At 36.7% G+C, this 25,460-nt stretch overlaps 1 protein-coding gene across 3 annotated transcripts in view; it reads left to right on the top strand.

Annotated features, from left to right (window-relative positions):
- The window catches only part of Cacna2d1 (calcium voltage-gated channel auxiliary subunit alpha2delta 1), a 448,878-nt gene that overhangs the window by 364,759 nt on the left and 58,659 nt on the right, over nucleotides 1-25,460 (top strand). For 2 of the 3 annotated variants that reach the window (XM_060374048.1, XM_060374047.1), the window contains exons 11-18: nucleotides 4,036-4,194; nucleotides 5,651-5,755; nucleotides 16,139-16,217; nucleotides 17,012-17,061; nucleotides 18,256-18,345; nucleotides 22,450-22,527; nucleotides 24,139-24,213; nucleotides 24,496-24,570. In XM_060374048.1, the coding sequence (XP_060230031.1) occupies nucleotides 4,036-4,194; nucleotides 5,651-5,755; nucleotides 16,139-16,217; nucleotides 17,012-17,061; nucleotides 18,256-18,345; nucleotides 22,450-22,527; nucleotides 24,139-24,213; nucleotides 24,496-24,570 (711 nt within the window). Of the gene's footprint in view, nucleotides 1-4,035; nucleotides 4,195-5,650; nucleotides 5,756-16,138; nucleotides 16,218-17,011; nucleotides 17,062-18,255; nucleotides 18,346-22,449; nucleotides 22,528-24,138; nucleotides 24,214-24,495; nucleotides 24,571-24,668; nucleotides 24,896-25,460 lie in introns of those variants that run through there. The other variant, XM_060374049.1, reaches the window with a different exon arrangement.

Raw genomic sequence — 25,460 nt, 5'->3', positions numbered from 1 at the left:
TTGGCTTGGTCACTAATGCAAGACCTTTCATCTTTTTTTATTCTCATACTGGAAATCCTGGGCCAGGATTACATCATATCGCAGAATGTCTATTCTCAGGGGATGGGTACCAGCACGCACTTGTTCTTATAGATTGAAAATATAAGTTTCCAACGTTTGAGTTTATAGAAAACATTAAACAAATATATTGGAAGTTTGCTCTCATCCAACTGACATCTCTGAAAGCACTGTTCAAAACACTGAAGAGAACCCCCTTGTGTTACTTATGGGACATCACACTTCCTGTCTGGCCTCTGCTCTTTCCAGACCTTCTCTGTGTTACCTACAAAACTCTTACTTAGGCCTCCAGGCAGCAGCAGGCCTCTCTGCAGACCTGAGCTGCTGCCACCTGTCCCTGTGCCTGCTCCTTTTTGCTCCCTGGAATAAGGAAGGGCCTCCCCAACTCACTCTAAGTGTTCTGTGTGGACCGTACTTGCCATGTTCTTCCAGGTTTTGTGTTTTTGTTTCTTTTCTGTTTTCTGCCATCTTTTGCTTCCTTCTCTCTCCACCATCCGTCTCCCTAAGACCCCATGGCACGGGGCTTTAAAGAATCATTCCTAGACCTAGTCCACTGTGTGAGTGCTGCCCTCTACGGTTACTCTGCCCCCTTCCCACCTTTCACCCCCTAAGGTATGGTGAAGAGTTGCTCTAAACATGCAGAAGCCTTCTGTCTGGAAATGCCTCTGCCAGTGGGCTGTTCCCAAACTTCATTTGTGTTCATGTCCTGCATCACTTTCCTCCTCACAATGTGCCTTCCTACCTACCTTCCTTCCTTTTTCCTTCTCCCTCACCTGCCTCCCCCATCCTCCGTTCTTACAACATTCCTATCCTCCTCCCCCCCTCTCTATGGGAGCTCAATCTAAGGATTTTTGGGAATCCTTGCTCTACTTTGCTGTTCTTCACATGGCTGTAGGCCAAATTTCTGTGGTGAAGCCTTTTTCTTTTCTTCTTTTTTCCTTTTAATCTTTAGCCAAGAGCAGTTTCATGCCTCTAGCTTTAGTTGTTATCAGATTTTGGCATCCCCACTTTTTTGGCTCACCAGGCTGAAATCTCACCTCGAGGTGAACCTTGTTTTTCTTCCCAGTTCCCTACTTGTCCTCTAGCATACATCCTGGCAGACAGTTTGAAGGCCCTTCCTTTCTGACCATTCCCCTTTCTACAGCCTCTGGGTATTCACTTTTGAGGTCTCTTTCCCACCCACGAGGTGGCAGAATGACCTCTCAAATATTCTAAAAATTATTCTTTATATGTTTTTTTTTTCAAGGCAGGATTTCTCTGTGTACCCTTGGCTGTCTTAGACTGGCTTTGAAGACCAAACTGGTCTCAAACTCATAGGGATCCGCCTGCTCCTGCCTCTCTGAGCGCTGGTATCACAGGCTTTTGCCACTGAGCCCCCAAAAATTATTCTTCATTTGGCATAAAACTTTGCAGCCACTTATCATTCGGCATAGTAGATTGCCACTTCTTCCTCATCTCTCTTAATGCTCTAACCCCAGCTGTTTCTTTGACCTGGTGTCATTGGTTCTCATGTATGACAAAGCTAAACTCTTCTTCAAGTCTTGTAACAGTTCACCGTCTTCCAAACCCAAGACCTCACACAAATTTCTTTTTCCATGCTCCTCATTAATATTTCTCTGAATTCTTTCCACTGTTCACTTTCCAAACTAGAAACTCCTCTCCTAGTGTTGTGTCCCAGAGCATGTTATCCGGTGCTTCAGTGAGATAATTTCTCATAATATATTGAGAGGCAGTGATAGAAAGCACAGTTAGCTTGAGTGCTGACTCTTACAACTTAATAGCTTTGTGTCTAGGGACAAGATTTTTCAAACAATATATTTTGGTTATAGCCCCCTACTCCAAACTCCTCCTAATTCCTCCCCTTCTTTTCTCCCATCCAGATCTATGCTCTTTTTCCTGTCTCTCATTAGAAAACAAACCATTTCAAGCTTGAGAGATGGCTCAGAGGTTAAGAACATTCATTGTTCTTCCAAAGGTCCTGAGTTCAATTCCCAGCAACCACATGGTGGCTCATAGCCATCTATAGTTATATCTAGTGCCCTTTTCTGGTGCACAAGCAAAATGCTACCAGCATCTATGAGAAATTAAAAATAAATTAAGATAAAACAAACAAATTGAAATAGGACAAAACAAATACATATATGCACAGAGACACTCACTTTCAAGCAGACAGTGATCCCATAAAAACACAAAACCAGAAACCATAATATATACTGAAAGGATCTCTAAGGTAAAGGAGGAGGAAGAGGAGGAGGAGGAGGAGGAGGAGGAGGAGGAGGAGGAGGAGGAGGAGGAGGAGGAGGAGGAGGAGGAGGAGAACGCTTTGACACAATGTCAGGAGACAAAACCTCCAAAGACACTGTTGCTTGTTTGGTGTTGGCTCTCTACTTCGAAGGGTGGTCTAGCCTTAGTTTGTTTCCCCAGTGAGACTCCCTTGGAGAAAACTAATTTTTCATTTGCAACTGGCTATCAATTAGCAATAGATTCTGGTTTAGGGATGGGCCATGTGTTCATTTCTGCTTTCACCTCTAGGACCCCATCTTGTACAGACCCACACAGGCTCTATACACGCCACCATAATCTCTGTTAGTTCATATGTATGGCCGTCATGCTGTTTTTGAAAGGGCTTTTTTCTTGGTGTTCTCCACTGCATCTGGCACGCACACCTTTTTGCCTTCCACAGGGTTCCCTGAACCCTGAAAGGAGGGATTTGATGGAGACATCCCAGTTAGAGCTGAGTGTTCCAAGGTCTCTCACCCTCTGCACATTTTAGGGATGTTATCTAGCTTCTGTGTGTGAGTTTCCTCAAGGATCACATGAGGATAATGTGAGTGCCTGTCTTGTAGGACATTTGCTAACAGGAAATGGTTACTGTTTTAGCTCACAGTAAACACTCCGTAAGTGTTTGTTTACAAATATGTGGCATATGTGTGTTTTTGTATGTGTGAAACCTGCTTTATATCTGAATGCATGGGTATGTGCTGTGATTCTTGATTGCTATTAAGTGTTTACTTGTCAAATAAATATTGTACTACATCTTATAATTCTGTTCAGAAAAAGAAGAATTTACACTATTTGGAACCCACGCTTTAGAATTATTGAATTATGGTTTTAATCCGAGAACATCCTTCAACAACTTATCTGTCTGGTCCCCTTTCTTCTCTCAAGGACCTTCATTATTCTCATTAATCAGACCTCTAGACCCTAGTGTCGTGGGAATCCTATTGAAATTACAAATTTAGTGAACAGTGGTACAGTTCCGCTCATGTGAGAATCCCAGCCTGTGGTGCAGTCTTCTAATTGCTCTCATTGTTTGGAAACACCGAATGAATGCTTTTCATAGAGTTCGAAAACTTACCCTATTGATAATGTGAATGCTTAGTTCTAGGTAGGCATCTGTGGGTGTGGTATGTGTCCCCTCATGTCCACCCACTCTTGTAATGGCCTGTTTCTCCAACTACCTCCATGATTCTCCTATTGTGTGATATTCCTAAAAGGTTTCCATTGCTCTCAGGTCTAGCCTGCTTCCTCTGTTTAGTTCTGAAAGGAAGACTATGTAACTTCAAATTTTCCTGTGTTCACATCATTCCTTACACCCTTTTCTCTAAGAAGCCTTTTTCTAGTGAGTGATAGTCAAAAACGCCTAATTTCTCTCTGTGTCCTGAGCAAGCATATCACCTCTGCATTCTTAGCATGAGAATTCGAAGGATCCTTACACCAATCAAATCCCATATTTATGAACAGGTGAAATGTTTAGAATTTAGAACGGTGAATACTCTGGGTTATAGCAGGAGTTAGAGGATAAGAAAAAAAAAACTGCTGCTTGGTCCTTAGCACACCTTTGTTGCTTAGACTTTTTTTTTTCTTTCTCAAAGAAAAACAGTACAACAGGTTTGACATGCATGAAATAGAGATTTGATGAAAATTGTACAGTTGATTTCATAGTTCCTTTGCATATTTTCTTCTTACTCTTTGCAGTTTAACAGCAACGCTCAGGATGTAAGCTGTTTCCAGCACCTGGTTCAAGCAAATGTAAGAAATAAGAAGGTGTTGAAAGATGCAGTGAATAACATCACAGCAAAAGGAATAACAGATTACAAGAAAGGCTTTAGCTTTGCGTTTGAACAGCTACTCAATGTAAGTATCAATAGGAAGCCATTTTATTTTGTCTGTTTTTAGACATACTGAAAAAAATATCACTGATCATCACTGAAGACTGTAGATGGGTTGGGTTCAGAAAGGCACAGTTGAAAGCAACAGATGTGTTAGTCAACACTTGAGTTTGCATTGCTTCATTAGAAGCTTTCACTGACACTGCCCTTATGGGCTTGTTAATTTACTAAGATTATTTGAAGCAAGATCTCGTCTCCAGTACAGGAACATGTCTTCATTAATTTTTGTGCCTCATGATGGTCGTCATCTTTGAAAAAGAAGAGTATGGGCCTTTGGTAGGCTAGAGCACTACAAAAGGAATGTTGATATTAAAAGATAATTTACATTTGCCTATTTAAAGGGCAAGGCTGATGATCTCAATTACTCAAGGACTTTGGATGATTGCCTGCATACTTGAATTGCACACTGACTTTTGAAGTCCTTGATAGAAGAACATAAGACATATTTTCTCACTAACTTTATGGTGATTTCATATGTAAATGATAGTGTATCAAATGATGAAATTTATGACTAGATTAACTTACTACTCTGCTTTAGGACACCTTTAGAAAAATTTAATTTACATTGTAGGCTCACATTATACTTCTTTTAGATAAAAGTAAGCTAGGGGTTGACATTTTCAAAGAAGCTGAGCATTCAAAAGTTACTGGGATCCATTTTTCTCTTCAGCCATACAAACGCATTCCATACAGTAGAAAAGCTAAGATTATAATTTGATACCTCCAAGAAGTCCAACTTGCTAAATTAATCCTTCATTTTAATGGCCCTTTGATGCTAATTTATTATTTTATGCTCACTTCTCTGCAAGACCTTAAAGGTTAAGAGGATTTACTGCTGGAATTGAGTCTGGCAGGATTAGAATCTGTGTGGCAGGTCAAGAGAGGACAGAGTCGGGGAAGGGGTTTCAGGTAGTAAGCTGCAGCATTTATGAAGCCCTGAGGAGTACTGTGTGAGGGACTGCTCAGAAGTCTGTCATCTTCAGAATGTAAGGTGAATAAAACAGGGTGAGCAAGGAGGGAAGAACAGAGGGAAGAGGGGCTATTTGGAAATGGGTTGAAAGGTTAATGTGAAAAGTGTGAATCAAGTTAATGCTATCTGTTTGCTTCTGCTTAAGAAATGTCAAGGTATGAAGAAGAAACACTTTCTCCTACAAAGCCCAAAATCTACTCAGTTACACATATTATTATCTGTCAGATGCTGTCTAAATACCACACGGTCTTATTTTTACGGGATTTGTTTCCTTTGGGAAAACCTAACACTAAACAAACAAAATACTGACTATACAAACCTAGTTGTAGAACATCCTACCAAGTAGACATTTTGTTTTGTTTTTCAATGAAATATGTACAAACTGTTTTCATATTGGTTTTTTTTCCTAATTTCTATTATGAGTAATTTGCATATCTACATATTTTAACAGTATAATGTTTCGAGAGCCAATTGCAATAAGATCATCATGTTATTCACGGATGGAGGAGAAGAGCGAGCCCAGGAGATATTTGCCAAATACAATAAAGACAAAAAAGTGAGTGTTATTTTCTAATATTTTAATTTTAATATGTAGGTAGTTTTCATAAATATAGTCGGTATTGAGGGCAATTTTTTTTTTTGTATAAAATGTTAGATGCATTTAAAAGTTTTTCAGGTAACCAAGCACAAAGCAACAAATACATTAGTCAGATATTTTAGTTTTATAAGTCCCATTTAATTCTTACAGTAACAAAAGAGAGAAATGGAAAAAATTTAAAAAGGAAAAAAATAAAAAAGGAAAAAAGAATATGGAAAAATGTCTGTTAATCATTGAAGTTCTTAGGAAAATTCAATATTTTAAATACCCCAAGAAGTTTCTGCAATGATATTTTAGAATAACATGAAAATAATTTGCCACAACATAGATGTAGCTAGCTTGAAAATGAGTTCAATGGAAAGTTTAAGATGAATACTTTGATTTGTATAGTAATTTAAATAATTCTGTATCTCAAGAGCTATGGAGAGTGTAAAGATCAGTGTTTGTTCAATCTCAGGTCTGTGGTACTACAGGGGCATGCGGTGTGTTTACAGTGACATGCTGTGGAGAAAGCAATACTATATTACGACAACCTAGTGAGATTGTGATCACTTCATCTATGAGTTTCACCAAGAGCTTGCATCTATTTTCTTACCAATTCTCAACCTATTTTCCTAAAATAGGCTAAAGGACCATCCTGAAACTCATAAGGGACAATGCAATATCTTTCTTGTGCTTAGAGAATTATAGATTTAGCTAATGAAAACTAAATCCATCCTTAGCCTCCAGATACCTCCAGCTGTAGGTGTGCGTGACCAGACTTGTTTTTTTGTTTTCTTTCTGTTTTACTTTTTCGGAAGATTTGGCTCAGCGGCTCTAGTGGATTGTTTACAGATATCTGAGGCACACACACGTATTTTTTGCATATGTTAAAGAGGAGAACTATGGCAAGAGAGGGAGAATTAGTCTTCTCCAGGTATAAATCCTTCAGAGGTTAGCCAATCCCCAGAGGTCAACCGTAAACACATGATCAAGATAAAATTTCTTAAGCTGGTTGTGTTTTTGTGTGTATGTGTATGTGTATTTGTGTGTGTATATGAGAGAGAGAAAGAGAGAGATTTATAAAGGATAAGAAACCATGAATTTTAGAAGGATCAAGGTGATAAAAAATGATGTAAATACACAGCTCATATGTGAAATTTTAACATATATGATGTTGATTGTAGTATTATGGAAAATGTAGGCTGTAGAAACATTCACTCTGGCAAACAGATTAGTACACCATGCACAAACATGCTAGGAAATGATAGTTAGTCTCAACAAAAGCGAATTCTGTAGTATGTAACAAAGATGAACTTTGCCATCATGCTTAGTGAAATAACATTCAAATACATGCATGCAAACAAATGATCATTACATGTTTCCACACACCTGAGCTATCTGCAGAGGTCATGTTCAGAGTATTATGAAGTTGCCAGGGACTGAGAAAGAGTAATGGGGAAGCATCTTATTTTCAGTTTGTGGGCACATAGTTTCAGTTTTGCAAGATGACTCCAGGAAGCGACATTCTGGAATTGTAGTTGTAAAAAAGTATGTCTTTGAGTTAGATACTTTTTATTACTTCATTTATGTTTTGAGATTATAATATAATTAATCCTTTACTCCCTTTCATTTCCTAAGAATACATTGTGGAAGAGGGGGTGGAAAGATTGTCAGGGCCAGAAGCTTGCTGTAAGATTATGTCTCCAAGTATTGTACACACATAAATTCTTACCAACATGAGAGCTGAAAATATGTCTTCTTAAAGACATATTGAGAGTATATTTAATGCAGTGTGTTATAACATAACAATACAAAAGAACTTAAATATACAAAAATGATAAGGTCTTACATATTTGTGACCTTTAAAAAAAAATAGAAAACTATCTTCATTGAACTTTTCCATACAAGACTCTTGTGACATTAACATGGCCAATAAATGCTTCATTTACGTTCAGTTTCCATTTAGATGACTCAAAAGTCATTCACAGCAGCCCAGGTAGGTGTGATAAGATGTCTGGACAGCTGATGAATGAGTCTGTAGATGCACAGCACATTTTAATGAAGCCAAAAGCTTTGAGAATTAGAACAAAATGTTTGGGGTTCTTTTTATGGAATGTACTACTCTTGGGAATCAATCTACCTGATTAGAGATAGGCAGAGATTTAAAACGGAATCCATGTTAATCTCCTGGAACAGCTGTTCCAAATTAAAACCCATTCGCCTTCTAATCTTTACCTGCAGCAGCGACATTCCTTTGGGCTCACCCGTGTGTATAAGACCTCCTTGAAAATGGTGCCAAAACTAAAATGAGCTCCATCACTGAGAACAAACAAAATGAGTAAAGGAAAGTAAAACCAGACATACAGTTGAAAGATAATTCCCAGGACTAGTAAAATCAAATGTATTTGCTTTTCTGTAGGATACCAACGATTGCTTGATTAGCAATGCACACTCCCTCTCTGGGTGGAAAATAATCTCTCATGCTTCACTTAATTTCCAGATTCTAACTTTAAAAATAAGGCAATCAAAATTATTATAATGAACATTTCAAAGTGTCAGTAAAAAATAAAAACATAAGTGTGAAATGATTTTCAAACTAAGAAATGATCAGCTAATGTCAGAATCACTTAATGCTATCTATTGATATACACAATTTTTAGCAGTTTACTTTTAAATATAATGGGGAACGTTTTTCTCTATTGCCAAGTAGAAAGGCATTCTCTGTTGTCTGTAAAAGTAAGTTACAAATGACTGAATGTGTATTTGGGTTTAGAATAAAAACTGACTTCTTTTTAACTGACAGTAGGAAAATTCACAGGAAATAATTCATTTCACTCTCTACTTTCTTTTTGCCCCCCTCTAGCAAGTAAAATCATTGCCTTTGTAAAGAATTGTTCTGACATAAACAATGAAACATTTTATAAACTAAAGTTTATAAAATATTGAATGTCATGTACTGATTACTTTGTTTCTAAAATCCTTTATTTTGGATATTTTTGTGCTTTCGACCATTTCTAAGAGTTAAGCTTTAGAATAAGAACTGTATACCTTTGTTTAAAAATCCTAACATGATTTGTGCTAGAGTAAGAATACAGTTGAAACACTTCAGTACTGGTCTTCCCTGTGAAAAGATTATCAATTTAAATGGAATGTTTTGTGCAGGTGTGTGTGCTTGGATGTGTGTTTATATACTTTTTTTGTCTCTGAAATAATTTGCTTCACATTTATTTCTCTTAAAATTAGGATTGACAGTTTATTCCCTACACTAATAAAATACTTACTAGGTACATTTTTTTCAGATTTTAAAAAAAATATCACCTTTGTATATTTTGCAGATTTTAAGTTAATATAAAAATAAATCCCAAGAACATGAATTTATCACCTTAAATGCCAAGTATATAATATAATAATATATAAACTTTAGATACATAGCATGCTCTTGAACTGTGCTTTAGGCATAATTTTATCATATCAGCCTGGAATCTTTGATGCTTAAAGAGTTGCTAGGGAAGGTCCTGCTGTTTCTACAGCAGCCTTGTGTTTTGAGTAAAACTGCTTTATAAATTGTTTCTCAGAGGGATCTCTGCTCAACCTCCCCCAAGAGGTGTTTTTTCCTGAGCATCCTAACACATCCTGTGTTAAAAGCACCTTCTTTCTGGTTTGCTTCCATTGCGCCGGATGACCACCTTCATTTTATGTTGACGTGTTACCTTGAAACTTTACTTATTCTAGAAGCTCTGTGAAATAGGGTGAAACAAATTTGCAAATATGTAAGAAATTTCTGGGAATATCGTAGTGCTTGACTCTGAGTAGTAGCCCAGTTTTTACAAATATATTGTGTATATACTGAATACTTTTCTAAATTATGACAACATCACAAATGCCAGAAAATATTAAGTAAATTTGTACATCACGTAAGAGGATACTATTCAAATACTATTTTCCTTATGATTGGAGTTGGCAGTAAAATGATACGGCACTCCTCCGGGTGTCTTCTTTTGAAGGTAGAGAAGTCTGCATCATTTGTCTTGAGGTGTTTTTTATGCTCATTTGTCCAATACACAAAGTCCTTTTGAAATCTCATTAACAGTAATGGTAAGAATTTTTTTTATCATCTACGAAGAATATTTGACCAGAATCACTCTCTATCTTGAAATCTGAAGTTACCTGGTGATAATCTTTATAAAACTACAGATTGCTTGGAAATCCCTTGTTCCTATAGCTTTGCCCTACTCTATAAGTACAGTAAGTGTATTCAGAAGAAAAGAGGGACTGAAAAGTCTTCCTTATAATCCAAGAGCATGAAGGTGATTTATTACAACGGTTAGCAGGGCTCCACTACGATTCCAAAGCATGGATCTCTGCTTTCCATGCATCTGTAAGATACTTGAGAGAAATGTTAACATGTTTCTTTAGGATGATATATGTGAAACCTATATGACAATCCCATGTTGTTTTCCTTTTTAAACAATTGCTTTATGCCATTTACTTGATCTTTGGAACTGAAATGGGTTTCACTTATGTAGACACATGGCATGTAGATGGGATTGCCTCCTTAGTGTTGGAGTCTGCTGTTGTGTAGAAAAAAATAGATGTCTAAACTTTCACATCTAGAAAGGTGTTATTTTAGCCATTTTAATTTCTTGATGCAGGAGTAGCTTTTGACCTGTTATGGAAAGCGAGTTGTGGAAGTTAGGCTGTCTACAGTGTCCTAAGATAATAATGTAGTCATCACCATCTTTATTACTAATTCCTGAGACTTACACAGCTTTATAAATTCTATATGTCGGACAGAGTTCTCACTTATTATTTTATTTACAGTTGGAATAAACACAGGATCAAAGTATGATTACCATTATCTTGATTGCCATATTGTCAAAATAAGAAAGCCAAAACAAAAGACATTTAAAAATTGTTGAAAGTCAGATAAGTGGTAGTGGAGTCACGAATGTAAATTATCTGTCACCTAAATTGACAGCCTCACACAGAACATTCCTGGCTGGTCATCTTTCAGTGCCTGTCATCGGGCCAGCCTTGCGGCCAACCATTGCCCACACTGGAGCCTCCCTCATCCTCAGACAACCTGACATCACCTTCAGTGAGGATGCTTTTTGGCTCCACAGCCAAGCTGTAGTCAAAATGGATCATCAAAACTGTACAGCCTGCAAATATCTTTCAGATCCTTGGGTTTAATGAAACAAATTAAGTGTGAACATGAACTCGGACTTTTATTTATTGCCCAATGTTAAAGACCTAATTGCCCAATGTTAAAGACCTAGAAATGTGGGCTGTTTAAAAGGTGCTGAATTTAAATATGCTTGTGAATTGTGGTAACCACTATAGCATATTTTCTTAACGGTTTTCAGCCCAATCTAGTATTTTGATAGGCTTAATCCCAAAAGTCTTAGTTCCCAGAGTGGATTAATAAAACCAATCTCTGACAGCACTGTTCTCACATGTTTGAATAGCTGAATTTTTTGTTTTAGTTTTACTGGCTTCCTTTCTTCATAGACTCATTTCCATTATTCTTTGGAGACTTGCCTATTTTAAATTAAACTTGAACTCTCAGTAACTGATAATTGTTGAGGTGACAGTCTCCAGTAACTGAGTTCTTCTGGGAAACAAATTCTTATGGTCTTAACAGCTGACCCTGTCGGTTTGAAAAAACTCTTAATTAAAGAAATGTATTTTAGATTTCAACAAAGAAGACGGAACATTTTACAAAATGGTTTAGCAGAAGTGAGAACTGTAGGATAAAGTTATGAAGTGGTAGTATGTACTTTATTATATCTTTATCTGTCTTCACAGAACTCAAGATTGAACCAAAGGTCTTGCACATGCTGGGCAAACACTATATGACTGAGCTCATGACTATATTTAAAAAGCTAAATTTGCTGTTTTTTTGAATCAAGTAATATAGCTTTTCAGCCAACTTTGAAATATTGAAAGTATAATATTCTGTTTAAAAAATTCAAATTTTTAATTTTTTTTCATTGTATGTATACACATATGATAGGTCAAAATATGAGTCACATCACAAAGCATAGGTGTAGAGGGCAGCAGAAAAAAACTGAAGAAGTCAGTTCTCTCTGCCAACCTTTCTATGAGTCCCAGGGGTTCCATGAGTCCCAGGATAAAGTCATCCTACCTGCCATATATATATATTCTAAACAGCTGAATACAAAATACATAAATTTACAAATAATAAAGCCCAATTTTAATTTGTTTAATTTTATGCAATTTGTTCCTCACTTTGTTTATTACCTATGTCTGAATCAAGAATAATTAAAATAAATTAAATATTCTTACATTTGCTTAAAGGTCTTATTAAACTAGAGAGAATATGTCTGCGCAATGAAGGACATAGGGATCTTTTCTGAGACTGATACTCCAACCAAAGACCATGCATGGATATAATCTAGAACCCCTGCTCAGATGTAGCCCGTGCAGCTCAGTATACAAGTGGGTTTCCCTAGTAAGGGGAACAGGGACTGTCTCTGACATGAACTCAATGGCTGGCTCTTTGACCTCCCGATCCCCAAAGGAGGAGCAGCCTTGCTCGGCCACAGAGGAGGTCATTGCAGCCAATCCTGATGAGACCTGATAGGCTAGGGTCAGATGGAAGGGGAAGAAGACCTTCCCTATCAGTGGACTTAAAGAGGGGCATGGGAGGAGATGAGGGAGGGAAGGTGGGATTGGGAGGGAATGAGGAAAGGGGCTACAGCTGGGATACAAAGTAAATAAACAGTAATTAATATAAAAAATGAAAATTTAATTGGAAAAAAATCTAAACTTTCTATTATATAAACCACCCAAATTACAAAGCACACATCTTTAGCTCCGTTCTTCCCACATACTAAAAGGACTTATATGAAGCATAACAGCAAAGCTGGTCATTAGTCCCTCCGGAGAGAGAGAGAGCACTCACATGATTCTTCATTCTCTCCTATGTAACCAGTCTTCACACTTATCTGAAAAACACTACAATACATGTTAAGTTGTACAAACTTGGAACTGTTGTTCAAACTGGAGTTACCCTATCCTGTTTTTCTCACATCACTTTTGGGCAAATCTTTGCGAAGCCATTCATGACTGTGTTGAGTCTCAAACGTGGCCCAGGAAGGAAGATTTCAGTAACATTGGTTGGGTAATATTTAACTGATCTTGCTTTGGAAACGTTCACTGTGGATCTGCTAACTACATGTATTGACCATATAATTATAAATGTTCTCCTGGCATGAATAGAAGAATTTGCCCAGCTCAACAGCCGAGTTGACACAATATAGACTCAGTACAGTGTGATGAATTTGCCTGAAGGTTCAGGCAAAGCCTTTAGCTCCTACATATGTAGAAGTTCAGGTTGTTTTCTGTGTACCTGTATGTCTTTCTTTACATAATTTTATGCAACACCACTAGAAAAAACTGGAATATATACAGGTGGCCTGTTTGTGAAGGTAATTTACCTTGAATTTTACATCGTTCATCTTTGAGGGAATCACTTCAGTTTACAAGAACCATACATTAAAGACATAGAATACCCTGAAAACATACATACAAGTAACATTATACTGACTGAACAGGTTATATAGAGAAATATATATATATATGTATATGTATATTCTATTCCTATGTTATTATATATAATGAATATATATTCATATTATACATATACATATATTCATTATCTATATAATCATATATGTTGTAATTATTATAATCTCAAAAAAGTGCAGAAAACTTCAGTGGGGCTAGCAGTACACTGAATTTGGACTGCTCTACTTTTCCGTGTCAGTTCATAGATGGCTCCACTGGGTGGCAGCAATACAGTATAGGAAGCGAGGACGGAAGCCTGCAATGCCAAATAGCCACCAGTGCGTGCAGAGGTCACCATTGTACTGTTAGGTGCTCTGACTGTGGACACTAACATTCATGAGACCAGATTTCTCCCTGCGTAATTAAGTAAAAATACATTAAACAACGACAAATACTGAAATGATATTTGTGCCGAACAGTCTCATATGCAAAGTGTGTTACCTGTTAATGCAATTAATTAATATTGATGTTCCACTGTAATGTGAAGAGTGTGTATCACACTAAGATTTGAGTGAGAAAGTTTTTTCAAGAATGTGTAATTTCAAGAATTATAGGATGACTGCTTTAATATACAGTTAGTAAACATAGATCATGTGTCATCTCCCTAAAAAAGAAGCATCTTGGATATAATAGATATTATAAATAGTATGATGATAAGCCAGCCTCATAAATTATGCAGTAGTTGAATCTCTAATTCTCAACATTTTTGCAACCACCAAGAGAAAATACTCAGAAACAAAAATGGCACTACCATACATGTCTGCAGCAAGAAAGCAAAAGTTGAAAAAAAAAAACAAAAAGATGCAGAAATTTAACATTTATAATATGCAAATGATCCAACCTATTAAGTTTAAGTCAGCAAGTACCAATGAAGAACTGTGAGGCAAAGGGAAGCTGAAAATGTTTAAAGTCATCACTTTGAACCATGACAGAATACACTCCCCTGCACCCAGTGCTGATCCCAAAGTCCTTCACCCTTAGCAATTGGGCTCCTCATAGTCATCTGTGGAAGTCAGGTGAACTCACAGTAGTAAAATAAGTAAGGTGGAAAGTGACTTTTCTTGTTTTCTCATTTGAATGTTTATTTGCAATGCTTGAATCATAACATCAGTCAAAATAATTACAGTGTGGGTCTAAGCATAGTCGTCTTGTATTAGAAATATAATTCACTCGGCCTTTTCCCTTCCTTGCGCTGAGCAGTGTCTTATGGAAAGTATTTTGCCACAATTGTGTTGTGGTAACAGGCAGAACCAAATACAGCTGTGCTCTAATTGGATCTGTGAGGCATGCCTTCCAGCGTTATGAAGGAGATGCCCAAGCACAGATTCCTTAGGTACACCAGTTAAACTGCATTATTACTAGGGTGGCCAGCCTTATAAAAATATTTTTCTTAGGATGAACCCAGCTGAGTGGGTAGTGACATATTGAAATACATGGACACCCCCTAAATGAGTCAATTGAAATGCGAGAAAATAAAGCACTGTTGTTTTGTTTTTGTTTTGTTTGAAGGTAGTGGTGGTATCAGGGAGAATAGCACATGTCTCTTTTAGGTCTAATTTTTAAGTGACTAGAATTCAAATGCAAGCCAGTAATCAGTGGTAAAAGCCTGGAAACTGGACCTTGAATCTGAGGCAGGGATTGGACGACTTGAACCTGCAACAGGACCAAGGCAAGTTTGAGACCAGACTGGGTTATGTAGCATGATCCTGTCTCCAAACGAACACAGCAAACAGGTGTGTCCACCAAATGACCTTGTACATTACAAACCTGGATGACTGAGAGTGCGGTTCAGATAAAACCTCACGCGAAACAGCACTGTCCCAAGCATCCATTTTTTACAGCACAGAGATTTATAATTCCAATGGTCTAGACCAAGAGGAGCAAAAAAGAAATGTGAAATTAGTTTTCTGAGTTTTGTGCTCACAAATAATGAGCCAAACAAAACAACAACAGCAAAAGAAACTGTCAGACCTGGGAAGATGGCTCCATTTCAGCAGCATCTCAAGCAGCAGCGTAGGGATCTGAGTTCATATACCTGGTGCTCACTTAAAAAGCATTTGTACTTGCATTTAATCCCAATGTTGGGGAGGAGGATGGAGCATTTCTAGGGGGCTGGATGGATAGCCAGTCTAGCCAAAAAAAATTGGATTCAGGGAGAGACCTGCATCCCCAAAATGAAAGTGGAGAACTGAGAAGACACTTGATATCAACCTCTCCATGCATGTGCACACAGGTGCCAGGTACACCTGTCCCCATGGCCAGTCTGTATGAATTACGAAAAAAATAACAAACATGTAGTAGCCACTTAAGTATTTACCACCAACAGCCATCTTCTCCAGTAAATAACTGACACTAAATCACGGGATTAGGTATCTTACAATTTTCATTGCCAATTGCCTATGCAATAGAGAAATGTTTTTACTTTGATGGATAGTTGTGTTTAGCCAGGTAGGATGGAAGTTCAGTTGCCCCCGCAGGGGGACACTTTTCACAAAGAAAACCAGGGTCACTGTCCCAGTCCGGAAAGTGAGCTTGAAGACTTGAGGCAGTACAGCATGATGCTAATTCCACGGTGGCATCTGGAATCTGTGTTTTGGGTGGCTGAGTGGTTTCTCTTTAGTGTCTTTTCAGATCCTTTGCAGGGCTCAATATTTGTCTCATTTTATTAATTTCACTGCCTGAATGAGCTTCTAATTGTTTCTGCTTGCAGCAATTTATTTTGCTGTTCGGTTGAATTTTACTTAATGGAATTTTCAACTTACTTAGGTCCGTGTGTTTACATTTTCTGTTGGTCAACATAATTATGACAGAGGACCTATTCAGTGGATGGCTTGTGAAAATAAAGGTAATAGATATTTCCTTTTAAGTGTTCTTTGTTAGAAGATAAAATGCTTTGATAGTTATTTTTTGATCTTTCCTTGCATTTAAAATAATGTAAATAAGTAACTTTAAATGGTGTGGAAAAGAATTAGATTGTGGACTTGCTTTCTAAAGGAAAAAAAAAAAACAGGACAGACTCTGAGATTAACACTGCATTAGAATATACTCAAACATCTGATCCTAATATTGTGAACTGGCGAAAGGATGTGATGCTTAGTGATATATAGCAGATTTGTGCATAGTTTTTCTCCAAGTGACTGATTTACTGTTTTTGAAAACCATCTCATACTTTCCTCAATATTCAAATTTTATGCAGTGAACTATTTGCTTTATACTTAGAAAAAGAGGAGTACTTTTGAAGAATACACTGTTATATCAGAAAAGAGAAGCTGGATACATTCTAAAACTCCTATTTCAGAAAGTATATGAATATAATTATTCATCTGTCTGAACCATTAATAGATTATCTAGTGAGAAACATTGTAATAGCTCTATAAAGCAATGATCACCCCCTATATTACTTTGTAGGGGGTGATCATTGCTTTATACTACCTAAGAAATGTAATGAAATTTATCATAAGTTCTCCAAGGTTGTTGACAATATTCATTAATACTTTTCTGAATTTAACAATATTTTATATTGTTTATTCACTTGCTCAAGTTAGAATGAAAGTTGCTTTTGCCTCCCATAGAAATAATAAGGCTATTTTGTGGCTCTATATGATAAATGCAACATTTATGAATATATGCGCATTTCAGGTTATTATTATGAAATCCCTTCCATTGGTGCAATAAGAATCAACACTCAGGTATGGTTAAAACTTTTTATACATTTTTTTTTGCAAAGTTTAAGATAACTTGCCTGACAACAAAAGGATATTTTTCTGGTCTAAATGACTTCAACCTAAAGTGAATAAATAAAAGTAGATAAACAGAATTACATAATCTACATCTCTACACAAAGTTGGCTAATACAATATTAAATGGTTATATATTCTTAAACATTGAAAACCCAGGTCAACACATGTATATAATTATGAGCCTGTTATTATTGGGCATTAAAAATAATAATGTCACAGAAAATAAACAAAATAAAATTTGTTAATAACCTCATGCAATCTTTTATTCAATTTTAAATCACATGACTTTCTCAGCCATATAGAACATTAAACAGTAATTATTCAGAGTGAGTGGCGTAAGTCCTAGATCGGAAGATAGGACTTGAGTTTTTCCTGAAGATTCCTACAGCTCTATTTACGTATTTATTTAAATAAAGTTTCAGTAAGATGACTTTTTAGCACCATTACTTGAAGGGAGAGCATACTCTTTACATACCGTTTGTGGAGTCCCGCTATTTTAAATATCATTTTGAAATGTCCATAAATTATGTTTTAAAGATCATCACCCAGTATCAAAAATCAGCAGTAATGTACAAAATAGCTGTTAAAGTTTAACTTAAGTGTCAAGACATCCATGGAAGTGCATGCTGAGCACAGCGAATGTTGACATGAAACTGCAGAGCATATGAGTCCGGTGTCTGTGTTTGGCACGTTGCAATTATTTTTTGATATGTTTAAATGCAGCTTTGAATTTCATCCAAGCAATCTGTTATATGAAAGCAAGTTTGTGGCTGATTTATCATTTCAAATTTGTACAATTTCACACGTAAACCCCGGAGCCTTAAATACTTTAGATCAACATGAACCATAATGAACATCTTTCACCTATCATTGACTGTATTTTAAGAAACAATGTTCTGATTGGTACTAGGGGAAAAGCTGAAAAGGATATATTATTGTCCCACTGTATATAGACATAGCATGTAAAAAAATAAGTTGTATCAAAAACATAGAACACCCCAAGTAGGACTCGCATGCTCTTACAATACTTGAGTAATTTTGTTCCATATTTATTTTCAGTTTCGCCATTTGAAGGTTATTTTTTTGTTTGTTTGTTTCTTTGCTTGTTGTTGGTGTTTCACAACCTTTCTTTTGTATAAATAGGAATATCTAGATGTTCTGGGAAGACCAATGGTTTTAGCAGGTGACAAAGCGAAACAAGTCCAGTGGACAAATGTTTATTTGGATGCACTGGTAAGACACTGGGATTCTACCAAAAGCTATCATAACAAAAGCACCTAGCTGACTTTTCTTTTCTCTGGGTGGCATTTCCTTTTTCCTCAATCCTTTTTAAAAATTCTTGCCTTTGCAAGCTTCTTAGCTAGGTTTTTAGAAAGTGTTTAGAAAATCATAGATTTTCATTACAATAAAAATGATACTTGGAGTTTAAGGTTGTTCTTGATACACTGAAAATATCCATTTTCCAACATAAAATGTTGAATGTGTGAGGATCTCAATAACTTTCTGGCATTTTAATATAAGAAATTCATGCTGAATATCATGTGATTAAAAATGAAATACTCCATATTTTGAACAGACATTTGAAATTTTTTTTTATTGTTATCATCATTACAATTTATTCATCCCGAGTGAGCTATCCCAGAAGCAGAAAGACACACACGGTATATACTCACTCATATAGACATATAATATAAGATAAACCTACTAAAATTTGTACACCTAAAGAAACTCAAGAGGGAGGACTCTGGCTAAAATGCTCAATCCCCATCCCTAAAGGCAAAGAGGATGGACATCAGAAGAAGAAGAAAACAGGAAACAAGTTAGTAACCTGCCACAGAGGGCCTCTGAAAGGCTCTGCCCTGCAGACTATCAAAGCAGATGCTGAGGCTTATAACCAATTGTTGGGTAGAGTGCATGTAGTCTTATGAAAGAAGTAAGAAATAGTAAGATCTGGAGAGGACAGAAGCTCTACAAGGAGAGCAACAGAACCAAAAAATTTGAACACAGGGGTCTTACCAGAGACTCATACTCCAACCAAGTACCATGCATGGAGATAACCTAGAACCCCTGCACAGATATAGTCCATGGCAGTTCAATGTCCAAGTGGGTTCCATAGTAATGGGAACAGGGACTGCCTCTGACTGATTGGCTTGCTCTTTGATCACCTCCCCCTGAGCGGGGAGCAGCCTTACCAGGCCACAGAAGATGACAATGCAGCCACTCCTGATGTGATCTGATAAGACTGGGATCAGAAGGAAGGAAAAGAAGTCCTCCCCTATCAGTGGACTTGGGGAGGGGCATGCGTGGAGAAGGGGGAGGGATGGTGAGAATAGGAGGGGAGGAGGGAGGATTATGGGGGGATACAAAATGAATAAAGTGTAATTAATAAAAGTTAAGAAAAAACAAAACAATTTATTCAATTTGTATCTCAGCTATGGCCTCCTCCATCATGTCCTCCCAATCCTACCCTCCCTTTCTCTTCTCCTCCTCTTCCCCTTCCCTAGTCCACTGATAGTGAGGTCATCCTCCCCTTCTATTTGACCCTAGCCTATCAGGTCTCATCAGGACTGGCTGCATTGTCTTCTTCTGTGGACTGGTAAGGCTGTACCCCACGGGGGAGGTGATCAGAGAGGCTGTCACTGAGTTAATGCCAGAGGCAGCCCCTGCTCCCATTACTAAGGACCCACTTGGATACTGAGTCTATGGGCTACATCTGAGCTGTGGTTTTAGGTCTTCTCCATGCATTGTCCTTGGTTAAGATATCAGTCTCTTCAGGGCCCACAGGGCTCAGTTTTATTGGCTCTGTTGGTCTCCTTTTGAACTCCTGCCCCCTCCAGGTCTTTCTATCTCTCCCTTCTTTCCTAAGATTCCCTGCACTCTGCCCAAAGTTTGGTCTTGAGTCTCAGCATCTGCTTCAAAACCTCTATCAGTGGAGTCTTGAACAGACATTTTGAGAAGTGCATTTTTACAGTGTATGTCAATTGTTAACTGCATGTTCATCCTGCATCACTGCACCTGGACTTATGCAAACTCAAAAGTACATTTAGTTAGATCTATAAAAACTGAAAACCTATTTAAATCAACATGGACATAATTATATGTTCATATAGAATCTCTGGCCTTAAGGTACAGTCAGACATTTTTATGGAAATATCACACTGAGGTCACTAGATCTGCTGTGGGATAACATATGCATTTTAGGGTTGTCCACAATACAATTTCCATCTTACCACAAACATTCTGTACTCTTCTAAGCAGTGTTTTCAACTGGAGGCTATTTTCCCTGTCTACATTACTTGAATGTGTGTGAAGACAATTTTGCCAAGGATTGAATGGTGATAGAGTCACCGCTGTTTTATAATTGACAGGACCCTGGATTTGAGCTAACCATCCTGTAACACATGAAACAGCCCCATTCCCCACACAGCACACAGAAGCTGGGACATTCTGTTTTAATTTATTTTTACTTTTGATGAAACAGTTCATTAAAATATACAATACCTAAGACTATTTCATGTGGCAAATCTGAATATGAGAACTTTTTAGTCATTTATCAAAGTAGTTATCCAAGAGGATCTAAATGCAAAGCTGAAAGAAAATGCTGATTCAGTAATTCCCTTTTCCCTACTTGGAGCCCACTTACATGCTTTTGCTACTTCTCAAAGTGCAAGGATGAACCCGAAGGGCAAAATACCACCCGTTAAAATGACTTATCACTTGGTACTTACAAAATAAACACTTACAGGAAGTTAAAGAAAAAAAATAGGTCTATTAACAGCAGTCTAGCATGCTGAGAGAGATAAAGTAAAGCTTGCTTACCTCAAGCCACAGAAAATGACTGTCCAGTGTTCCTTCTTGATGTTACTTATTTACTTAAGGCCACTTGGTCATCTTCAGCCATGACCAAGATGTCTCAGTTGTTCAAATCTATCACAGACTAAACATTGAAAGGAAGAGTCAATAGTTAGGCTCTGCTGAATTTCCAATGACCAGAAGTTCATTAACCAGTGTCTCTACGTTGCTGGCAATGTTCTCACTGATAACACAAATCACATTTGGAGGAAATGCTGATTCTAAATGTTCTACTTTACAAGCTGAAAGATGATGTTTACAATAAAACAAAACAAAAGTAAGATACGTAAGTTAGATGGTCAGAGAACATGGAGAGCATCCTTTGTACTGATTTAAAAGTAGGTGGCCCATCACGTAGAATCACTGCATGCAGGGGGTTCAAAATGCATATCAATCAAATCGGCAGTTTACTAGAAAGGGAACCGACAGTATTTCAAGGACAAATTTGATAACTACTGTGACATGAAGAATTCAAAGAGCTGTGACACTTAAAGAAAAAGATTGTATATTTGGAGTTAGAGCAGGGGGTGGTTGAAAATAAGACATTTCAGCTGAATGTGGCATAAGTCACATTTCTATAAGGCATAGGGAGGATGAGACCACATAAAACAGTACATTATCAATTTTAGGATCACTGTGAGCATTGAAAACATAATCCCAACCTGGGATCAATGCTAGAGGCCCTGGATATAGGAGAGAAACAGAACTAGGGCAACGTTGTGGGGAGATTGTTTCATTTGGAAGACGAAGTGAGGCTTTTCATATATAAAAAAAGATAAGAAGCATTTCAATGTTCAGAATAAGCAACACACTCCACAAGGCCAGATGCTTATTTTTTTTTAACTTTTTTCTGTTTTTACATACTTTTTTAGTATGCACATTTCCTGGAATGAAGAATATACTGGGGACTGGTTGTCAAAATAATATTTGTTAGGGGACTACTTAAAAGTAATATTTATACATCACAATACTCTAGAAATACATTATCAGTAGCATGATTTTTCTATGTGCAGCAACATTCAGCTGGATGTTTGTGATACAACATGACATGTTTGATTTTGGGTGTAAAAATTGTGAATGAGACTACAGAAAATAGCTTTCAGCAATTCAAAAGTACTATTTCAATGCTAGTCCTATGGAAGTGTTTGAAATTAAGTAAGCTATCATTGTGAAAGAAAAGTAAATGTTCACAGAGTTACTGGAGTGCTACAGTTACATTTATCTCAGTTGGATTTCATTATTCCTGATGCATATTAGATATTGCATAATTCAATATTCAAAAATGATTAACAAGTATTTATTTCTAGAAAATTTCCATTGTTTCTTTTAAAAATTTTCTTTAAAGATAGTCAAAAGCAGTTCTAAGTTTTTGTTACCCTTAACAACATAATTGTAGAGTGAAGTTTCCAATTTCAAAGGCTAATGTAATAGGACAAAGTTCAAAATGTTGCTTTCACTGGCCTTTTTCTCTTTATCTATTTTTAGGAGCTGGGACTTGTCATTACTGGAACTCTACCGGTCTTCAACGTCACTGGCCAATCTGAAAACAAGACAAACTTGAAGGTTAAAAGTTAATTGATAAAATTAATAATAATAAGTGATAAGCTGTGACGTTGACGCTCCATGTGGATAAGATATGTCTATAAGGAACTACATAAGATGTCATTGTCTTGGAAGGCAAGAGGTCAATGGCAGCAGCTGTCATGTGATAACCACCTGGGAAAAGGGAAGCGATAGTCAAATCCTTGTGGCCTTAGCGTCAGAATTCAGCTTCAGTTGGTCTCACTGTGACCTGATGAGAACAGAAAGTCAGACTGCAAGTAATGACATGCTAAACGGACAGTAGCATCATGAGCCCACATTTTAAAATGTGCTTGAGGTATTTATGAAGTTGAGACATAAAAAACCAAAACCATGGTTCTTTTTGAATCAGGTGCAGATAAATATGTTCATTGAATCCTTGTTTTTGAATTCCCAATTAATAGCTTTTCTATAATATCCTAAAGATCTAATAGATTTCTATTTTATTTTTCACAACTCAGTGAAAAATTGGTTTCATAAAAACACTCAATTTCAATAGCACTGGTAATATTATCAATGCAACAAGAAACTATCTAGTTGAAAATAGTAACATTACTGAATATGGTTCATACGTAATATGTTTAATATTTATTAAATGCTTTTGATTTTGAAATAGAATTTAAATTTTGCATTGTTAAGAATGAGTGTATTACGGAAATTAGTTTTAATTCTAAATGCTTAAATTCTAAATAAAGGTGATATTGGTGGATTGAAGAAAAATTAATTTCTAGTGTGTGGTTCAATGAGGTCAGTTGCACTAAACCATTGTTAAATTTTTATAAATTTAGGTTAAGTTCCTCATTTTACCAATGTATTTCTAGAAAGCATTAGTTCTCACTTCAGGAACCATTGATATTTTAAATATCCATGAGGTCAAGTGGGTTCTCTAGTGAGAGGATCAAGGGCTATCTCTGATAGGAACTCAGTGGCTGGCTCTTTGATCTCCTCTCCTTGGGGACTGCAGCCTTGCCAGGCCACGGAGGAAGACAATGCAACCAGTCCTGATGAGACCTGATAGGCTAGGGTCAGAGGGAAGGAGAGGAGGACCTCCCCTATCAGTGGACTAGGGAGGGTTATAGCAGGAGTAGAGGAAAGGAGAGTGGGATTGGGAGGGGAAGAGAGGGAGAGGGCTACAGCTGGGATACAAAATGAATATATTATTAAATAATATTAATTAATTAAAAAGTTCACAATACTGTAATCATCTATGTCCTTCCATCTCGTATTTTAAAATTCTTAGTGTGACCTATCTGTCAGATTGTTTTCATTTATTGGTGTTATTCAGCCTAGGATAGGCTCATAGCAACAGACCATAGATATTGACCCAGCCCTTTCCTTGAATAAAATTTTCATGCCTTTTAAGACTTAGGTTTAGTCATTAATATTTCATCTAAGTTAATAATTGGAATGATGAAGTTGTGGAAAACAGTAAAACCTGAGAATCCTTGTAAATTAATACTATAAGTACCGTATTGTGTGTGTGTTTACACTAATGTGGTAATCATTCAGTACTACAGTAAAGGCATGAACATACATTTGTGTAGAAACATTGTTTCTGGTGTAAAATGCACTAACCTCACCCTCTTCTTTCAGAACCAGTTGATTCTTGGTGTGATGGGCATTGATGTGTCTCTGGACGATATTAAGAGATTGACACCACGTTTTACGGTAAGTTGCAATTTATTCTTTGACTATATTTCCTATTTCAAAATTAGGTACCAATATAGTTTGTCTACAAAACACTTGAATACAACATACATGTGGCTAATCTAGCAAAAAAGTTCAAGAGCATTTTTAAGACGTGAAGACACCATGTTTCGTTTCTGCAGTGTGCTGCAAGACTTGCACTGAATAACTATTACAATGTTTGTTTTTATTGCATGGAAATTATTAGAAGTGTGGATTTCTAATGGCGACTTGGAATCTCTAAGCTTTTTTACTGTTTTTCAGCTGTGCCCCAATGGCTACTATTTTGCAATAGATCCTAATGGCTATGTCTTATTACATCCAAATCTTCAACCAAAGGTATGTATATAATTTGTTTATAATTACTAGTGTTTGGCATAATTACTGCCTAACATTAATAGGGTTGTAACTTGAAAATTCTGTTTGTAACATTACAGACAAAATAGAACAGTGTTCTGTGCCTCCATTAAGAGATAGCAAGGCCACTGATGACAACATATGAACATCTGAAAGCTTTCTTCACTTCCTCTTACCAAGTTAGCTTAACTACTTCTCTCAGACAGCCATCATCACCTTCTGAACCTCATTTTCGTGCATCCATGTTACAACTTTAAGGCTTTCAAAGGGCATTGCTCTAGAGAGCATATGACAGGTAGAAAGGACCAGTATAATAATGAATAATATACTAAGTTCTTAATTATTTCGTCAGAAATCTACCAATGTATCTAAAAGAAAGTTCTCTCTCTACTCTCCATTATTATTTAACACGGTGAAATAATAATACATGCAGGTGTTACTAGGTCAATGTTGTAGGACCTCTTCCTAGTACTATATTATTATTACAAAATGTCTCAGTATAATTTTGTACTTTATAGATGGCCTCACAAATTTGTTCCAAAATATCAGTAAATAAACTAGTCATAAGTTTTTTATTTCCCCCTATGGAATTGTCATTTAAAAGAAAAAATATCTCACTCCAAACCACATTTTAACACATAGTGAATTCTCTATCCTTTATTTCTACCATAGGTTTTTATTTCTCTCTTTAAAATAACCAGATTAGTTTATTAGTTATGCTATATTGATAAATTCTAAAAATTTCTAATGGTATAGATAAATTGTATAATTGAGGTCTAAGAAATCAATATTCAAAATCAATCTAGTGCTCATTTTGAGCTCTCTTTTAGCTTACCACTTCATTCTCAGAGATAACAAAGGATCAAATTTCA

The sequence above is a fragment of the Meriones unguiculatus genome, chromosome 21, assembly GCF_030254825.1.
Source record: "Meriones unguiculatus strain TT.TT164.6M chromosome 21, Bangor_MerUng_6.1, whole genome shotgun sequence".
NCBI lineage: Eukaryota > Metazoa > Chordata > Mammalia > Rodentia > Muridae > Meriones > Meriones unguiculatus.
This window is presented reverse-complemented; position numbering and strand designations above follow the sequence as displayed.